Source organism: Odontesthes bonariensis, chromosome 23 (assembly GCF_027942865.1).
Source record: "Odontesthes bonariensis isolate fOdoBon6 chromosome 23, fOdoBon6.hap1, whole genome shotgun sequence".
NCBI lineage: Eukaryota > Metazoa > Chordata > Actinopteri > Atheriniformes > Atherinopsidae > Odontesthes > Odontesthes bonariensis.
Window position 1 is genome coordinate 21,610,816 of NC_134528.1, and position 20,245 is coordinate 21,631,060.

A 20,245-nucleotide genomic window follows, 5' to 3' on the forward strand; every position below is an offset into this window, starting at 1 on the left:
ACTCCGACTGTCTGTCGGCTTCATCACTGTCGCATGGAAACTGCTATTTTATTATCAAAAACAGAAATTCTTTGATGTTTTTTTGCCTAAAATGTTTCTTTCAAAAATAATTGTCAGAAGCCAACAGTTTTGCATTATTGGAAGAATTTACAGACACAAAAATAATCATTATAAACGCATTAATATGACAAAGGTCTACAAATCTCATTACCTCTCCATCTCGCAAAAAACACACAAAAACCTCACAAACACATAAACCCTTCAAGCGTCAACGATAACCGCTCTCCCCTCTATCCCCCAAAATGAAATTAACTATTATGTGGCCCTCTGTAATCTGCCGTGTTCATTTTATTTTCCTTTTAAAACAGCGGGGGCTTATCTCGCACGTCTTTACACAGAGCACCGCTTACATCCTCTGGCAATGGGAAACCAAAGTCAAAGTCGTCAAATCTTCTAAAAAAAAATGTAAAAAAAAGAAAAAAAAAAAAGAAAAAAGACTGAAATAAAGGATGTGTCAAAGCAGAGAGAGAGAGGAAATAAACAGGCTGCGTCTGTTTGACACATCTTCACACTAAAAACTGAAGTTACTCATCGGATCCCCTGAGAAACAAATCAGAACTGATCTGGAGGGCGGAGAAAAGGTTCAGATAGGATCTTCAGATAGGAGACCGTGTCTTACCGTCATTGCCCTGGCTTCCCTCTCTCTTCAGCATCTGCACCGCACCCACATACTTCTTCAACTGGACCTTCAGGACCTCATTCTCCCTGCACAAATAAGACACACCCAGCTTAAAATCACTGGCAGCTTTAGACGCAATGCATTCTTTCCAAGCCTTTTTCTTTTTCTGGCAGTTTCTTATCCGTTTAATTCACTGCAGACTAAATGAAACTACTAATAAAACCACTTGGTTACAATAAAGACCATGTTTGCAAAGGGAATATTTTCTGCCAAACAACTGCAGACAGTTGCAGCAAGCCAGGGACACGCAGTTTGGCATCTGTGTTTTATGATAGGAGGAGGTGGTGGGGGTGGTGGTGGTGGTGTGAATATTGTGACATCTTGTGACTTGAGGAGTGATGAAAATAAAAACATTTGGAACCTAATCCAGATGGTCAGACTGACACACACACACACACACATATATAAACACATATATATATTTATATTCACAGAAGTGTGACTTGGTGATCACACAGAAATCTAATGCGGAGACTGAGATCATCAAGAGCAGCTGTGTGGACGCACTGAGATCTTGGAATATTCAAAAATAGCGTGAAAAGACATTGTTAACTTCTACGTGTGAATCCAAGCAGGAAGCAAACAGGTGGCGGGGCTCGGACCAGGATGCTTACGGACGGGGGTAGTTTAGAATAGCTGAAAAGCATTCCGACATTCCTGACCGAATGTCTTTAAATGTCTTTGGAGCGCTCCTCTGCAAAGCTGAGCCCGAGGCTTCACTTGAGGCTTCTGACTTTTTTCCCACCAAAACAGAAATGTGCTACATATAACTATCAGGAATTCCATTTCTGCCCAGATGTTGATCTAAATGATCCCAGCGTTCTTCAGTCCGTGGCAAGCATCCCTGTTGAGAGCAGCCTTCGATTTAGATGGTATTAACTCGTTACTCTCCCAATCCCTTGACGAGCAGCAGAAGCCATATTGGATGTTTTGCCACTCGTACGTCAGCCTAGAATGACACGGGTGCATGACAGAAACCAGAGGTGAAATCACTTCCCTGTCTTTGTATGATCTATGATCCTGTCCAGTAATCTATAAACTGATGGTAAACAGTCCTGCATTAAACTCCCATCATCTTGGAAAGTGAGCTTAGCTTGGGTCTCTTTTCCCCTCGGTATCCCGAACATACACATCATCGATGTACGTCATAGAAAAGTTGTTTAATGTCCTGAAAAATTGTGTCAGGAAAGGACGCCCACAGTCTCCGGTGGATGCAGGATGATAATGAGGCATAATCTGTTGGACCTGAACCAACACTAAAGGCGTAACCGAAATGTCAATTAACGATGTTTCTGCTGTCTTACTATATCGCTTGGCTTTGATAGATGCGCATGAAAGAAGTATGTTTTTCCTATTATTTTGCCGAGCTGAATGTGCGTTTTAATGCGTGAGGCTTTCTACAATGTATCGTTCTTTTTATTCCATCTTCCTTTGTTGAAAAAAAAAGAAGAAAAAAGAAAGAAATTAATAAATAGATAAGTGAACCAACCTATTAAAAAAAAGAAGAAAAAACAGCCTGAAAGGAGCTTCGTGTGGGCGCAGAATAAAGAAAATCTATGCGACGAAAGTCTGGTTTAAAGTTTCTTTCATGAGAAGCAGCAGGTGCATTTGAACCTCTGATGTGAGCAGAACCGAAAAAAAAAAAGGATGTTCAATATCTCTAAGATGCATTTGGAGAGCACTTGTAAGTGTAAACGTAAATGTGTGCGCTGGACAGCGGATGAGGACACGGACACAGAGACACTGATAAAGAACCGGAGCGGAGAGGCAACACCGCTTGAACATCATCGACTTTGTGAAGGAAATCAATCACAGTTGCAGTGTGGCTTTATGCCCTTGGCAGTTAAATTTAACAGTCTTTGTCTTGCTCTGCTGTCGCCCCCCCCCACGCTCCCGCCCAACCCCTCATTCTCCATGGTTGATTTTTTTTTTTGGTGCCCTGCTTATCAAACCCCTTTCACAAGCAACAAAAGAGGCGCCTGGCAGGAGACCTCCTGAATCCACATGACAAGCTCTCAGCGGAGCCGTCGACACCGTTATCACCACCACCCGCAGCAGCCCAGACGCTTTCTCAGCCTGATTGAATTAGAGCTCGTACATGTGTGCGTGCGTCTGCGTGTGTATTTGAGTGAAGGCTTAGGGAGATACGCAGGTATTCAAAACCGTCTCATTTTACTAACAATGAGTGAGTATACCTGCAGGTAGGTGACAGGCAAAATGCAACTGAACTGACCTTGACGGCTGTAGCTCAGGTTAAAATGTTTTTTTCTTCTTTTTTTTTTTCTTTAATATTACTCCAGTAAATATAGTTTTGTGTGTATCGTGTGTAGGGATACACTTCAGAGCACACACACAACTATGTGTACGTTAAGAGCAGAAAGTTTTTAAACCTTTAAAAGTATCAAATCTGCTCCCATCCTAATTTTTGTTTATTTATATATATATTAGGGCTGGGCAACGATTAAAATGTTTAATCTAATTAATCACGATTAATCGCATTCGTACGCAAAATCCAAAAATTAATTCAAAAGTAGTGTATAGCTTTTAGCATTTAGTTTTATTTTAAATGTGTTGCCATATAAATGAAAGTGCCATAACATTTGTTGTGCAAACACACTTTTAACATCAGCATTTTGATGTAGTTTTTATGTAGAAGCCTTGCTCCACTGTCTGTTTCCTTGAAAGACTTGCTGCTATCAGTTGTGTGTTTTGCCTTGAAGTGATATTTTAGACTGGAACTACTATGGTGATAAGACAATTCAACTTGGCAGCGTTTACAGATGACTTTGGTTCTGTAGACTCAGCCGTCTGGAAGAACTTCAAAATGAAAATGGCCGAGTAAAAGTTCCGTACCCTTCTCCATGTTTGGTGGATCCGCCGATTACTTTCTTTTCCGCTTCCGCAGCAAACAGCAACAGATTTTACAAAATAAAAGCCTGTAAGCAACAGACTTTTACAATAATGAAATAAATAATAAAACAGGGGTGGTCTGTGGCGTAGTGGGTTGAGCAGGCGCCCCATGTACAAGAGGCTATAGCACAGGGCCATCGAGTCCCACACAGATGGCCCTGTGCAGCGTGTCGTTCCCCCTCTCCCTCTCTCTGCCCCCTGCTTCCTGTCTCTCTGAACTTTCCTATCCATTAAAGGCACAAAAGCCCCCCCCCCCAAAAAAAAAAAATATATATATATATATATATAAAAAGAAAAATCATACGATGATTAGCATGTGCTAAAATTAGACTAATACAAACCAAACCCGAAAATTCAAAGTCCACCCTTACAGCTTCCAAAGAATTAAAAGTGTCAGAGGCAACCAGGTATTGCTAATCAAATATTTTAGATTTGAACTAATCTTTCGTGTGAATCTTTCAGTGTGAACACCTCTGTAAAAGCAGTTTGCTGGTCTGTTAATGCTATTTAGTCAAAATGCCAAATGTCGGAAAGTCAGTCATGTGCTCTCATACTATGTACAATTACTTAACGCACAGTGTTTACATTTGTAGCATTACAACATGATCAAATCAATTCTCCAGAAGCTTACAAAGCCTGGGCAGACTGGGTCATTGATCCGTAAATGTTCCTCTTCAGCTGGTATGGAATACTGGGTAAAATCTTTATACCTCCCAAGATCCATCTTTTTAAACCCGTTTAAACTCTCAGGATTTAGAGACTACTCTCATACCACCGCGAGCTTCTAGTTTCGACACGTATTAATGGGCCGACAAAAGTTCAGAATGCTGCCTGTAGATAGTTCACTTACTTAAGAACTCCTCTGCTTTTTCTTGAATAAATCTTCTGTGAATCCACAGCAGAGAAAATTGGCTGCACGATTCTCCAAGCAAACAGTACATAATGTGCCCGTGCTTGAGGGTTTCTTTTTTTTTTTTTTTCAGGTTGCAAAAGCCTGATAATGAACACACTTTATTGAATTATTGATCACCGAAGTGCTTTACAGCTGATGTAATGTGCTTGCTTTTTCCATTATTTAAGACAGAAGAAGAACTGCTTGAAGAACAAACCAAATGTTTTTCAAAAAAATATTGCCTTAAGCATGTCAAGCTATGGTTAAAGCTCGGCTTCCCGTCCTAGTCGTAGTGCACATGCACAGGAGGTGGATCGAGTTATTGACTAAAGTATGTTTGAGGCATTCTGCTGCTTCTCAGTTTTTCCTGGGGTAGATCATGGTGTAAGCAAGTATAGCTGAATTCACAGCACCGGTGTTGCCTTTAAAGTTACTTGAATGCTGAATTTGTCAGATGATACAGTTATAAAAGCTGAATTTTATTAGAGCAGAGCGACAGTCTGAAAACGCTTTCAGCGACTGGCACATTCTTAATGGGCTGATTTTTAAAATCAATCACTATTTCTGGTGCATATAGCCATCTGGTTAAAAAATTTAAAAAAAATTTAAATAGGATCCAGCTGAGGGTACATGTTATTTGATCCCCAACCACATTATCTGGGCTTGTTAGTCCAGCTTTAGTGGCTCGATTTCACATGATTTTGGCCGGACTAACCGGCTTACAAGCATTTCAAATGTCTTATTTTGGTCAGACTAAAACAATTTTTCCCTCGCTTGGTACACTGTATCATTCTCAGTCACGCGCTGCTCTGATAAGAGAATTATTGGTCATCAGGCACATCGGCCTAGATTGTAATTAATGGCTCAAGTTTTGGGAGCCATTCCAATTTCAGTTTAATCAGCCTTGAATAAATTAGACAATTTGCAGTGGAGGAAAATTTGATCTGATAATGTGTGAGACTCCACCTGGTAAGATCTTTGCATTTATTAAACAGTATCAAAAATGATATCAGTACAATAAAAACAGGATAATATTCTTAACATGGTATCGTTTTATAACGAAATATAACCCTAACAATAGAAACACTTCAGAGGGAAGTGCACACAGGCATCTGGTAAGTCAGCAGCCATCTGTGGGATAGACTGAATAAGTTGTCCTGCAGGTTGAGGCAGCAACACTCTGACAGCATGGCACATTTTCAAATCCAATTTTCAGAACCAAACCTAGAGGAGTGATACATCCTCCGTGTTCTGCATTTGGCAGGTTCCCTCAGGTCGTACAGCAGTTCAGGCTGCTGCATGCAAAAATCAAAGCACAGCATTTCTCGTCTTTTCCTCACAAATGTCCAATAAACCTGCAAAAAACTGACAGGAGACCTCTATACTCCATGCTTCCATATCAGCAAATAATCAGTTTGTCCCCTTTCCACTCATCCCTGTCATGACGTTTCTATTTTTCCATTCCCTATGTGGTAATAGAACGAAATGTAAAACTCTTCTTTTATCCTGCACCAGTCCCTGTTGAATTGTACGTCATGGACTGGCCTTCGTGGCCCAAGTTTAAGCCACCAGCCAAAAGTTTTATCCAAACATTTCAGTAGTCGTTCACTTTTACGATAATTAAGAACTGGGACTGAAGCATTTAGTTTTGGGGCTGGTTCAATTTCTACCTGTGCCTAAACCCAGCTGAACCTTTTTGGTTCTTTAGCGTCTCTGCAGCAACAAATGTAAATTTCACATGTAAAATCTATAGCCCAAACTTCTAAATTTCAGCATTGATTTGATGTACGGTGGTGTGAAAATAACTGTTTGTAGTGAGAAAAAAAAAAACAAGTGAAGACAAATCTTTTCTTTTTAAAGAGAGGACTATTTAAATTAAACTAAACTTTCTTGTTTTGATAGACCTTTGTGGCTATTTGTGTTCAGATTACTGAGTTTGAAGTTCATGTCAATAGTAAATAGACAGCATTTCTATAGTGCCATTCTGGTGTTGCTGACCATTCAAAGCACTTTTAAGCTACAAGCCACATTCACCCATGCGCACACACAAACACGTGCAGTACAAGGATTTTTCAGCCCGTGCAGTTAACGTAGGGGGTTCAGCGTATACCCCAATGACACTTTAAAATGTGACTGGAAAAAGTCTGGAAAAAGCTGGATTGACAATCACTCCACGCTGCAACAGAAATCCTGCCGTGTTTGTCTGTACAAAGCAATATGGATTTCATGCACCTGTATTTTCACAGCCTGTGGTCTGAGAATTTCAAAGCGATGTGGACAGACAATCTATGCTCAAATGTTCACGTGGAGATAGCACTACTACTGCGTCTTTCAAGTGGAGCTATAATGACGAGACTGCAAGATGAAAAACTCAGAGATGGGTGCTCGTGTGCCCGGGGTAAAAAGTGGCGGTACAGTTGTGTCTATGTGGGAGTGCATCGGAAAGAGAGCAGAAAGGGAGGCCGAGGTGGATAGCTCTGAAAACCAATCAAAATGTCGCCAGCAAAAGGAATGGGTTGAAGTGAAATGTAATGCCAACTCTCCCCGATGTGTTGTCGGGTATCACAATTTCGCACCGAATCAGTGCTTGGTGATAACAACAAAATGATGCAGAGTTTGAGATTCAACCCTGGCTCAACCGACACCTTCGGTGTTCATGAGAGTCCAACATTATTCAGACTCAAAGGTCAAAGATGAAGATAAACACAAAACAGAATGAGTCCTGCTGACAGCCATCATATTTTCTCAAACGTGTTGGATGAGAACAATCTGCAACCATGATTAGAAGATGCAACTAAATCCCACACGATACCTTTAATTGCTAGATCGTTGCAAATATGATGGAAAATCTCCGCTTCAGGTGTGCACCAGGATTCCGGTGCATGTGTGAAAGTAGCCTTTATCGGGTCAGTTACTAATTTCCTCATGCTTTTTGTTTAAAACAACACTCTGCGAGCAAATATGCTTTTTTCCCCCACTTAGTGGAAGTTTTTTTTCCACTAAGTGGACAAACAAGTTTTTTTCCTTATTTGTTTTTCACATTTTCCATTCACCTTTTATTATTCTTATCTTCTATAAACGCAATTCAAAAACTGCAAAACTGGGCCAGTATGACTAGCTCAGGGGATAAGCCCTTTCAAACCATTGGGGCTGATAAAATTCTTCGAGTCACCTCATCTTCAAATAGGACGCAAGTGAGAAAGATGGAAAAAGTGTGCACGCGATTCATGAAAGACGCGCGTGTGAAAGAAACAGCGAGACAAAGAAAAGCTCTGCGCCTTAGAAAAAGATATAAAGAAGCTGCTGCTGTTTTGTGTGCAAATGAAGGAGATGGTGAAAGAACACAAAACTGTGTGTTTGAGAGATAAAGAAACTGTAAATGTTTTGTTTGAAACAGAGAGTTGGTGACAAATAGAAAGTATGAGAATGTGTGTGTTTTTTTGTATAAAGCAAATGCTGTGGGAGACTATTAGGAAATGGGTAAAAAATAAAAAATAAATATGGAACGAAAGAAAAAGTGAAAAGCTGAAGCTAAAACTACACAGTAATTACTGAAGTTGAATTGAGGCCCTGGAGTGATTTTTTTTTTTTTTCTTCCACCACTTCCCTTAACTATCCCTGTGCTCTGAAGTCATCTTAATGTGCAGTAAACAGAGATAAATTGGCTGTTCTTCAGGTAAGGTCTGCTTTTGTTTTGAGGTTGTAAATGAGAGGTGCAAAGATGCCTTTAGGGACAGACTGCTCAGCGACTGGGTGATGCTCATGAGTGCAATTTACTGCTCCACCTCTCTGAAAGAAAAAGAAATCTCTTGACGCACACATACACGCACAACAACATTATTGGGTCCTGCACCGGGCTTGAAGCAAGATGGCCCCCCCCCTTAGGCCAAGTGACATAACCGACTTCTCAAAGGAAGAAAAGCGAGCCTAAACGCCCCTAACAAATTAACACAACTTCACAGCCGCTCTTCCCTGCTACTTTGTAAGGCAGCCATGCCAGACTGCCTGGAGAACGGCAGCTTTGCCAGTTCAGAAAAAGGCTTCTGCTCCCGTTTCTTTTGTGTGTGCGAGTGCCTGTGTGGGTGCCTATGTGTCCGCCTGTCCCAACGCCCCCTCTCCCCGTGACGAGAGGCCACTTCCTGGCTCGAGCCCACTCGACTGGCCGCCATCCTGCTGCGAGAGGCCTTCTGTCCACTCTGCCAACTGATGTCTAAAAAGGGGAACAAGAAATGGCTGAGCGAGTTTGTGTGCGTTTCACCCACTACCCACGAAGAAATGCTTTTTTGGGGGGTTAGACAGTCTGAGGAGGGCCATTTTGGGTTTGGACATTTACTTTTAAAGAGACCTCATTTCTCTGACTGAATGATCGTTACCATAAGCACCCACAGTACTGTAACTAAACGAAAAGCAGTGTGGACAGATTTGTTTTTATATTTAAACTAATTAAATCTTGCATTGTTAACAATTGCAAGAAAGCAGTTTTTTCTTCTTCCTGTGACCATCAACAATGACGTCTATTACATCCGCAGCATGCCTGCCTATATGGATATGCAATGCTAAACACGGTGCTTCCGAGTTATTCAAAGGTGACATATTATGCCCTTTTCATGTTTAACAATTTGACCATTTTCTGAGGTCTTCTTGAGAATACAAAAGAGTCAAAATACCCGTTGGTTTAGGCATAAGCCGCTTTCGGACAGACAGTTCTAAGAAAGTAGTTATCAGAACTACCCTCCTCGAATTTCGTTCTGATAACTATCCTTCCCCAGCGGAACTGTTTCAGTCTGCATTCGCACATGAGTCGGGACCTGATAGGGACTGATGCGCCGCGCGCAGCCGTCTGCTTCAGTGACGTGTTAGCCGTTAGCCGTTTAGCACTACATTCAAACACAAAACAAAACGGTAAAAGTAATGAGAGTAGAAAAAACACCACCAAGAAGCTAATATGGAGAGTGGGGAGGCCACCGTGTTCATGGTCTGCACGATGGTGATATTAATCATGGACAATCACATCAGGCGTCTAATATCGAGGCTGGAAAAGCTCACAGAGAGAGTCAGGAGACAATACTTTTTTATTTCATGAAGGAAGAAAGGAGAGCAGAGCGCCGCAGACAAAGGAGACAAAGTGTAAGTTTAACTTATTGAACACCCGCCGGTTGTGTCTGTGTCATATGAGGAGACATTTCAGCCGTGATAGCATGACATGGGGCGTAGCTACCGACCACCACACACCTCCGTTAGAATAGTTCTATAGAACTATGAAAAGACCCGACCTCGGAGAAGGAGCTAAATAGTTATAGGAACTAAGGGAGAAAGCCCCGAGTTCCTGTATGTCCGAACACGGGAGAAAACGGCCCCGCGGATTAAAAGGTTATTAGAACTGCCAAAGGTTCCTACAGTCCGAAAGCGGCTATAGTGGCCTTTCAAAAACATTCAAACGCTTGTGATAGAAACAACAGCATCATGCAATGCTCCTACTTTCAGTTCGGACCAATAGTGCTGCAAGTGGAAAAAGGGACCAAGTTAGTCTTGAGTTGTTTATCAGAACGTTTCATGCCTCCAAATTTTTTATTTTACCCTCCATAGTATCGAAAATGGTACTATGTGTCAAGATTTTTCCTCTGGTGTCAGCATCAAGCTTGAAATGCTAGTATTGGGACAACTGCACTTCTCCGTGCAAACTGGGCCAACCAATAAACAGAATTCAGAGCATTTTTCTGGAATATCTTCCATTTTTTGCGTGTGAAGTTGAAGCACACGCAAAAACAGTTGGCGCTGTGAGATGCAGTGAGAGAACGCACATTGTGCCTGATACAGTCACCTCAGCAAGAACATTTTCAGCACCTGCACATACTAACTTCTAAAGTCTGTAATTAAAGGTTCTCAGTTCTCACCCGATCATATAGTCCCAAGTCAAAATCTTTCAAATGAAATTTAGTTTGAAAACAATTTTCAAATGACATCGTGTCATGATCATTTAGATATGGTATGAAACAATCGGTAGGATTGCTGCAAACTGCAACACTTCTGTGTCAAGGGTGGTTTTAATAAAAATAAAAAAAAAGGTTTAAAACATCAAACGTTCTACTACAGATATCAACAGAATTGCATATCTTTCATATCTTTGCTACAATTAGGCAGAACTTGTAACTTTTTCTTTTGAACTGGTAAGTAAATAGCATTGTTAATGTTTGGGATGCAGCTTATGTTGGAGCTATAACTTTTCTCAGCCGATGCCTCGATGCCGGTTGGCTGCATTAAGCACACATTGATGTGGTGCTGATCCACTTCTGTTTGGTACATGCAGTCTACCAAAGAGGAACAGCTGTAGGTTAACGAAGACATCTTTTTTTTTGCACCAGTAAGACCGAACCCATAAATTAAGGGGATTACAGCATTAATATGTCCGTTACCGTGATTTTGCAATTTTGCTAATTGTATAATATAAACTGTAGATGTGCAAAGATAGCCGTGTTATCATGACTGGCCAACACATTATGAGCAGTAAGATCTAAATGAGAAAAGTAGATCTAAAGAGGTGCTCTCAGAATGTCTGGTCAAATGAACTGTGCTTTATTTGCTGCTGGGCCTAAACATACCTCCACTTATTCACCGCTTGGATTTACAAATTTTAGGAGAAGTTTTCAGCCTGCAGAGCTAAAGCAAACATTGGGTAAATGCTATAACACCCATCTTGTCTGTTATTAAGGCTGCCGTGTAGCTTCTGATCGGGCCTCATACCTACCTGAAGCTGTGCCAGTTTTACATATAATCACAGTAATTACCGCTACACCACCTAAAGACAGCAGCAGCTTTGCTCAGGCAGAAAACTCAACTTCCTTCGTGCTAATATCATGTGGGTGTACGCGTGTCAAATCTGCACATCTAGTTTAATCCACTCGTAGGTTCGAGAATTGGAGGACACGTGTCATAGGAAACTTTCTCCCATTCATGCTCGTTGTTTTTTATTTCCTTGCACGCACCATAAATACTTGGTTTTATCCCAATAATTAACCACCTGCAGTTTCCCTGAAAGTGGACTGCGTCACCTCAGCTTTGACAGCTTATTGGCCGTGTGCCCCGAGTCCTCAGTCAGTCCCTGAGCCCTTTAGATGGGAGATTAGTCATTCCCTCAGCAGCCTGAACAGAAAGCCCCAGCAAGTCCGTGTTCACATAGTAGCCTCCTGCAGGAAGTCAAGCAACCATCTAGGATTGATCAGTGTGTAGAGAACGCCAAAGCCGATTGTTATTTGGACAGGACAGTGCAGCAGCTGTTGGATCTTCAAAATAATGGCTTAATAATGGTTCTCTTAAAAATGTGGATGCCAGTGACCATGGCACAGAGTGGGCACTTTTACACAACCAAACACGCATATTCTATTCTTTTGTCTGCCGCTAAATCTCAAGTGCTGCTTTGCCTTCTTAGCCAAAGCTGCCTCAATCAATAGCGGCTATAAATACTCCTGAAGGAGCAGCAAGCCACTGAAAGAGAGCTGAAAGCTGTCAGCATCATTCAGTGAAAGAGGCTACTGGCAGCCATGCCATAATTCTTTGCAATTTCATTTTTCAGTACTGGTGAAGCGGATGCCAGTTATCAACACCTGGGTGGACCGCTGGTTTGTTCGTTAACTGACAACGAGTCAAAGAACTTAACGGCCGTAGAGTTCATCGAGACACATGTGCTCCGGCTCCGGCAGGAATCCCTTTTGCTGCCAGCAGCAAGGCTCAAGTTTAATGTTTATCTCCAGCACCAGATGGTCCTGTAGTTAGAGGAAGATGCCATCAGTCGGCTGCTTATTTTAGAGCTTCTCCTTGCGATTGTACTTTTATAGTGGAGCAGCAGCTAAATCCAAGAAAGTGGCATGCGTATACAAGGCGAGTGTGTGTCTTGAGCCCGATTGTGCATGGGGGTGGCAGAGGATGAGCGAGCCTCCATAGATAGATTCCGGCTGACGCAGGCACCGGCAGACGGGAAGCGGGCTAAAAATGAGCCGCTGCTCACTTACCGACTTACTCACACGCAAAACTCTGATATACAGCAGGACCCCCACCCACCACCCATCCAAATATAACATTAAAATGTAAGGCCCTTACTCAGATTGAAATGAAGCAGCCCTCAACTTTCCAAAGACTAATGTAAGAATCATTATATGTTGACATATGTGGATTTACATCCCACTATAGACAAAAAAGCAAAAAGGTCATCACCCACTGGTTTGTGAACTACTGTTTTAAAGCTTTGATTTTGGCATTAGGTTGCTGCCTTGTTGAACTTTTCTGCAGGTATAACCCATAAATGGGCAAGTAGGGCAGTTCTGTAGATTGGAAAAGGAAAAAAAAAAAAAAAAAGAAAGAAAAAAAAACACCTAATATGTATCCATTAATAAACAAATTTCCAGGACTGATGAGCGTGAATAAGTCAGTCATCAATAATATGGCAATGTCTATTCAAGCAGAACCATTCACCGTGCAATACGGTGTTGGGATCTGAAAGTTTCAGAAAAAAAGTAACTTTTGTCTTTTTCATCCTTCAGCAGCATCAGCCGTGGATAGTGCTGTGAAGAGAGAAAACCTAAATCAAAGCAGTATTTGTGTGATCACCATATGCCTTCGAGACAGCCATGTAATCCCAGCCTAGCTCTGTGATTCTGAACATGGGGCTCTGTGGGGGACAGACCATCTGTTGCGAGGCTCCTTGCTCTTCTGTTGCCGAAGATGGGGTTTTTTTTGTGGCTCTGGCTCCATGTTCGAGCTCATTTTCAATCAGCAGAAAGAATCAGATCCCTCCCTCATGGCACTGTGTAATGGATAAGAAGATGGATGTGATTTGTTCAGTGTTTTGGGTTTTTTTTAGTCAACTGGATTTACTTAAATCAGACGAGATGGATTCAAACTGAACCAAGACAAAACCACAATGAGGTGCAGAAGCCAGCAAGCTCAGAAATGAGAGCAGCGAGTCACATTTATCTGTAGCATCGGCATTGTTTTACACCTTCAGCAACTCCACCGCACATACAAGTCAACAATTTGACACAAACAAAAGAAAGTCAGAAAATAGTTACCAGAGCTTCAATTGTTTGGGGGTTTTTTTGTTTCCAACCAACTGTCTAAAAGCAAAAAATATTTGCTTTACTGTGATGTAAGTCAAAGGCAAGCAGCTGTTTCTAAAATTTAGAAAAGACAGAAACCCTCGATTTTTTGTGTTTTTCTAATAACTCTTTAAACATTTCTTTAATCTAAAACATTGTTTGGACAACGTTTGAGAATAAAATATGACTTTCTGACTGCAATGAGCTCAGGTCTAACTGCTAAGCATGGAGGTGGACTGATCATGGTTAGGGCTCGTTTTACAGCCGGTGGCACAGGGAAGGTTTTACTGGCAGAGGGAAGAATAGATTCAGATAAATGTCACCAAATCCTGAGAGCAAACAGACCATCTGTAAAAACTCTGAAGATGAAAAAAAAAAAAAAGATGGTTTCCTCTGCAAGATACTGATGCTAAGCAAACATCAGATTCCACAAAAGGATAAGCTCAGGGTGTGCAAGCTGAAGGTTTTGCCTTCCTTCCAACCTAAACGTAGTCAGAAATCTGATCAGGCCTCAGCAAAGCAGTCAATGCAAGAAAGTCCAAGATTCTCACAGAACTGAAAGCCTTTAGCTGGAAGACTAGGCAAAAAAAAAAAAGTCCAGATCTGGAAAGTCCAACTATCTTCAACTAATCTAAGGTTGGATCGCAGAGGCAACAGATCCAGGAGGGACACCCAGACATACTTCCCCCTCCAGCCCCTCATTTGGGGATCCCAAGGCATTCCCAGGCCAGAAGGGATATACAATCCCTTCAGCGAGATCTGGGTCTGCCCGGGGCTTCCTCCTAGTAGTAAGTGGCCCAAAACCCACGGCCTCATTCTTTCAGTCACTGGCCGGATCTCGTGACCATAGCTGAGGGTTGGAACAAAGACGGACCAGGGTCACCTTCTGGCACAACTCCCTCTTCATCACAACAGACGGGCAACCAATCAAGAAGTGAAGAATTTATAACCGACTACAAAAGGTTTTCACAAGCTGTGATCCTTGCCAGAAGGGGTGCAACTGAGTATTGGACATGCATGTTACCCCAAAACCTTGCTTTGTTCTGGTTAAAATATTCAAGAAATGTGTCTTTTAAAAGATAAATAAATAAATAAATAAATTCCACCTTTATGAAATCATGTCATCTTGCACTCACTTAAATTTTTCACAGTGATTCCCCCACAGGGTGCTAAAACTTTCTAATCCTTCTGCAGCTCACACAGTTGTTGTCAAAATCACAGTCAATTCATTTTCCCCCTTTAACCAAAAATAGGAGCAAGAATGCCGAATCCGAGCTTTATTGAGGCCGTCATGTGACTCTGCTTTGTTCCGCCTCTACTCAGTACTGAGATTCAATAGATTAGGTCAGTTTTTAATGAAAAAAAAAAAATATATATATATATATATATATATATATAGAGTTTTTTTTGTTTGTTTTTTTTTTTTAATTCTTGGCAATCTTCAATCTTCAAATTTTACAAGCAGAATTACATTCTATATGAATGGAAAGTAGATCCCAGCTTATCTTACCTGGCCAACGCCTGGACTTTGGCTGCATGTCTCTCCTCCAGCTCTGCCAGCTTCTTCTTCAGCAAATCAGTTTCCTGCCTCAGGCCTGCCGAGTGCTCCATCTCTCCATCCAAAAGACTGCGAAGAGAGCTATGGATCACATGCACGAGAGTTATTAAAGACAACACCGGTTTCCATCACATGGTGTTCAAATGTAGAACTCCTGTCCTTTAGACATATTCCTCGACTCGGTGTTGGCATTCTGGTGATGCTATTTTCATAAACAACAGATTAGATAAATGCCACTTTAATAGCAGCACTAACTGACACGCTGAATCCCATTTAGCTCTGACACAAAAACACTTAATCAACACAAATCTGTGACTGTATCTGTTTTAATACCCCTAAGTGCAAATCGTGAAGATCTAAATGCTGCTTGGCAGATGATTCACATTCATCCTGATTAACTGTATAGGTGCAGTAACGTAACACTTCATTCTTCTCTCATTCTAACAGGAATGTAATTAAACCGATTTTCAGTACAATTCTGTACAATATCTGGAAGCTTACAATGTAAAGCAAAACACCAACCAAAAAAAAAAAAAAAAAACTGTTCTCTCAATCAGCACTAAATGCATTTCGTGTCAAGACAAAAAGGGAAAAAAGACAAACTGAGGGAACTTTTAGAGAATCTTTTTCCAGCCAAAGTTAAGAGTGGGTGCGTTTGTAGGACCGTACGTGTTTTGTTCCTCCAGCTCGTCCTTCCTGTTCATCATGGCTACGATGGCCTGGCGCAGCTCCACTGAAGGGGACAGAGGCAGCCGTGAGACAAGACTTCAGATTCGTACACACCCAGCAACACAGAGCGAGATGCATAAACTGATAACTCATCGTTTTAAAGTTCAGAAATCGCACCAGCAGCACAACACTCAAAAGTTGCCAGATCAATGATGCATTTTTGCTCCGGCCCATACACGAAGGGATCTGAAATGACCAGATTTTTCCAGCTGACTGCTGCTACAGTTTACAGAATGGTTTCTGGACAAAGCAAAAGACTCTGCAGTGATTCTCACATTTGCATTGACGGTCATTTCACTGCAGACGATATGAAAAAAAACAAAGTTCACTAAGATTTGAAAGAAACAAATGCCGCCTACAAAACCGCCTGCAGCCCTGATCAGTGCCCAGAATGTGCGGAGAATTCTGAAAGACAAAATGCAAACGCAACCATGTGTTTGCAGGAAGAACGGGACAATGCAACAACTGGATCACTTCATAACAAAATAACTTGAATGCCAGAACACCTTAAAGTGGTTTATATAAAAAAAAAAAAAAAAACACTTTACTACCCCGACTCCTCTGGGAATGTGTCGCAGTCCTAAAATGCAAAACTGGATTAATAAATCTGGATTAAACATCATGGGTTCAAACTGTCAGCAATGCAACAAACGTCCAAACTTTTTCCAAACCACTTGGGGTGCTACTTTTTTTTTTCTTAAGAAGAAAATAATTAAGTATTTTTTGAATATTTAAAAAGAACAGATTATGAATGAGTGAACGTTTCAAATCTTCTTTCTTTAAATCTTACTTTTAAAACTCGCTCAATCCGGCAGAAATACAAATTCAGAAAGTCATGCTTTCTCTGCCTCTCTTTGGGGTTTTGTAACTTTAATTAATAATTACTACTCTCATCAGAATAAGAAAACCTGCCCCTATATGTTGCACATACCTCAGAACTAACGCCAGTTATATCGACTGTGTTACGAGTCAGAAATGTGGCCAGCGAACGCAACTAAAAAGGCAAGCCGAGTTCTCACAAACCCACTGATACACTGAATTGATGTTTGCCTTTATAAAATATGTATATATGGAGACCTTTTTTGCATGATATGTTATCAAATCCTGTTTGCTTTCCCACTCTGACAAGAATGAAATGCTGAGTACTTCAGATTTTGCAATGAGGTCCATGCACAGCATGTATTTAGTTCTCTGCTTCTCTTAACAAGACATCAGCAGTTTGATTCCAAATTAAACTTTTGACCTGACGCTCGGCAAACTGTTCGGGGACCACCGAAGCTATTCCATTATTTTCCTGAGGTGGGGGGGGCGGGCGTGTGCGCCACATGTCATAGCGATCCAGGCAGCAGCTGTCGAGATATTTCACGTCATGCAGCGGGATTATCAAAGTCATCGGAACCCGTGACAAGATTCAAGATTCAAAAAGATTTAATTATCCCGAGGGAAATTGCCATTCAACCGTTAAGGTACAAGGGGGAAAGTAGTAAAGTAAAATAAAATAAAGCTAACATAAAGTAACATAAGTAACTCAATACAATATGTGCAAGACAAACAAAATGTTTTAAATAACTCCAGATTTACAGATTTCTGACATTTCATAGACTGAGCAATCAGTTCACAGGAGCAATAAGTGACAGATTAAAACAGTTTCTTGAAGCACCAGGATGTATTTACATCATGCCTCTCCACAGCTTCAGCTGCAGATGCTGAGGATCTTTTTCAGGCTTGAAAGCATCCATGTGCGAGCAGTGAAACAGATGCTGGGGGATGTTTACCTCCACCCTGATATATAAAAGGACAGATTTGGGCCGAGTTGTGTGGCGGCGCCGTGACTCCACGGATATAGTACGCCCGGAGGTTCACGTGAGGGTTTCAAAGCCGCTCGCTGGGCTGTTACCAGGACTTCCCCAAATAGCAACCGTGAGACGAGGAGTTTGTCTACCCTGCACCTTCCTGCAACTCCTTTTTTCATCATTTTCTGTAGAGCGCCGATGTAGCCTTAGATACAAGTAGGTCTCCTCCAGCCCCGAGCAAAGAGGGGGGGGGTTGTGATGAAGAGCGCAGCAGAGAGGACAAAAGAGGAAGTCTATTATCACCGCCGCTCCATTCACCACACCAGCAGGCCAGAAATAAATGTGACCTTTAGTCCGACCACGCGTTCACAGCGGGTGCCACAGACGGGCCATTAGGGACTTCAGTGGAACCAGACGCCCCCTCCGTCCTGGCAGGGAGACGTGAGCAAATTACAGCTCAAGTGTGACGATGTGCGCATGTGTGTGTGTGTGTGTGTGGGACATCGTATGCATGCAACTTTGTGATCATATGTTGAAGAGCCACCGTTCACAGAAGAAAAGACTGATGCTCACAGCGCGCATGTGCCGCCACCAGAACACAGACGCTCGCGCTCAAGAGTTCCAATAATAGGTGCGTTAGCAGAGAGCTGGGTCATGTAATCAGCGCCTTGCGAATCACAGACTCCATACTCGCCAATCAATGGGCTGCTTGGCCTCACATGCTGTCAAATCCAAAAGGAAATCACTAAAGCGAGAGCTCCCGCTGCACACTTCTTCTTCTCTCACGCCATTTTAACCCCACGAAGCTTCAAAAATCCAACCTGGGTGTGGGAATGGAAGTCAAGGCAATTTCCTGTAAATGATAGCTGTGCGAGCGGGTGGGTCTGTAGTCTCAAGAGCATGAAAGGGGCAAACACTGCCAGAAGATCTTCCTGCTGAGGCACTGAACGTTCACGGATTGCAAATAAATATTGCAACTCTTCCTCCAAGCGCGTGGCGGCTTCTGTCAATCAGCTGATTTTTGTTTTGTTCTTTTGAACTGCAGACTTAAATCAATAAAGTCTGCCAGTTTTAGACACAAATCATTTTTGGTAACATGGCCCCGTCGGTGCTCCATCTGAGGAAGCAGACTGTATTAATCTATACCCTTATGAAGATAAAAGTGGCGAGCATTAGCGAGAAACGCTGTTTATGCTGCAGGTAACAACAGTGAAAATGGCGTTCGACTTGAGCAAGGGGATAATCTACAATGAAATATCCTTGCAAAATCCTTGCATTATCAATCTGTCATTTTCAGCGCACTGCAGGTATTTTTCCTGCGAGTCAGATCCTCTTTTCTTCCTTTTCTATGATTTTCAGCATTTCCCAGAACTGAATGCAAATCCCTGGAGAATCACCGCTTTGAGTTAGGTGAGCGGGCAGTAGGGAGCAATGGGGGGGGGGGGGGGGGGGGGCAAGGCCGTTAAGGTCAAAATGTAAAAACTGCTGCAGGTATGCTGCATGCTGGTCTACTGAACCAAGCAGGCATGCGTGATGGTATCTCTGCCTCCGTCGGGTGGATTTCGCCCTGGATGATGAGACTGAGTTGGGAATAAAATGTTTTCTCTTGCTCTTGAGCTCAGAGACCCCGAAATGTGCGGTTACTGTGTTTCAACCTGGGTTTTTTTTTCCTAATCAAAACCTTCTTGTATACCACGTTTTCGCCCATCCATCTACCAGTTCTACCACGACGGCAGCCATTTTTAGATCTCCGCTTCTCTCACTCTCTGCCCCTTTGACCTCCTCTTATCAAGGGGTAATAGACTGGAGGATGGCGCCTACGAGCAGCTCCGCTCACCGTTCCTTCCCTGGCTCTCTGTCCCTTTTCCCCTAGCTTACAGACAAAAAAAAAAAAAAAAAAAAAAAAAAAAACAGCACCCGCCTGAGCGTCAAAGGGTTTTAAGCTCTGATTATCTATGGAGCTCCAAACCACACGGCCGGCAGGAGCAATGGCGGGTCAAGCTCAAAAATCTGACGTCACAGATCTGATTTAAAGTGAAGACATTCGCACAAAATTATTTTCTCTTTTGTATTTTCGCAAGCAAAATATGCTTGAAAAGGAGCAAAAGAGAGTCCATACATACAGACAGTAGATTGCATTCGTGTGCCCCTACACTGGACCAACAGTGCCACCTGCTGGATCATGTGACACACTGGAAATATCAGGGAAAAGCTATGAACAATTTCTTGGCACAGGACTTCACTCACAGCAGTTACATCACTAGATCTGCAAAGGAAAACAACGGCGTATGGAAACAATAATCAAGTTTGATACGATTCCCTGCAGGAAACAGACGAGGTGGAAATTTCCAAACAAAGACAGGATCACAAAGCGATTCATTACCATCACAAACCTCCTGGGTAAGGAACCCTTACACTTGCTGTTTTTGTTTGGAAATTTCAACACGTTCACGGTTTCACTGCAAGGGCTAAAGCTTGTGAAAAAAAATAAATAAATCAAACATTCAGCTGTTTTGATTCTGGCTCACATTCAGC

At 42.1% G+C, this 20,245-nt stretch overlaps 1 protein-coding gene across 2 annotated transcripts in view; it reads right to left on the reverse strand.

The window, feature by feature from the left end:
• The window catches only part of snx29 (sorting nexin 29), a 154,481-nt gene that overhangs the window by 122,812 nt on the left and 11,424 nt on the right, over window positions 1-20,245 (reverse strand). For both annotated transcript variants that reach the window (XM_075458260.1, XM_075458259.1), the window contains 3 exons: window positions 15,858-15,921; window positions 15,141-15,269; window positions 680-765 (listed from right to left, as the gene is read on the reverse strand). In XM_075458260.1, coding sequence (XP_075314375.1) covers window positions 680-765; window positions 15,141-15,269; window positions 15,858-15,921 — 279 coding nt within the window. The remainder of the gene's footprint in view (window positions 1-679; window positions 766-15,140; window positions 15,270-15,857; window positions 15,922-20,245) is intronic.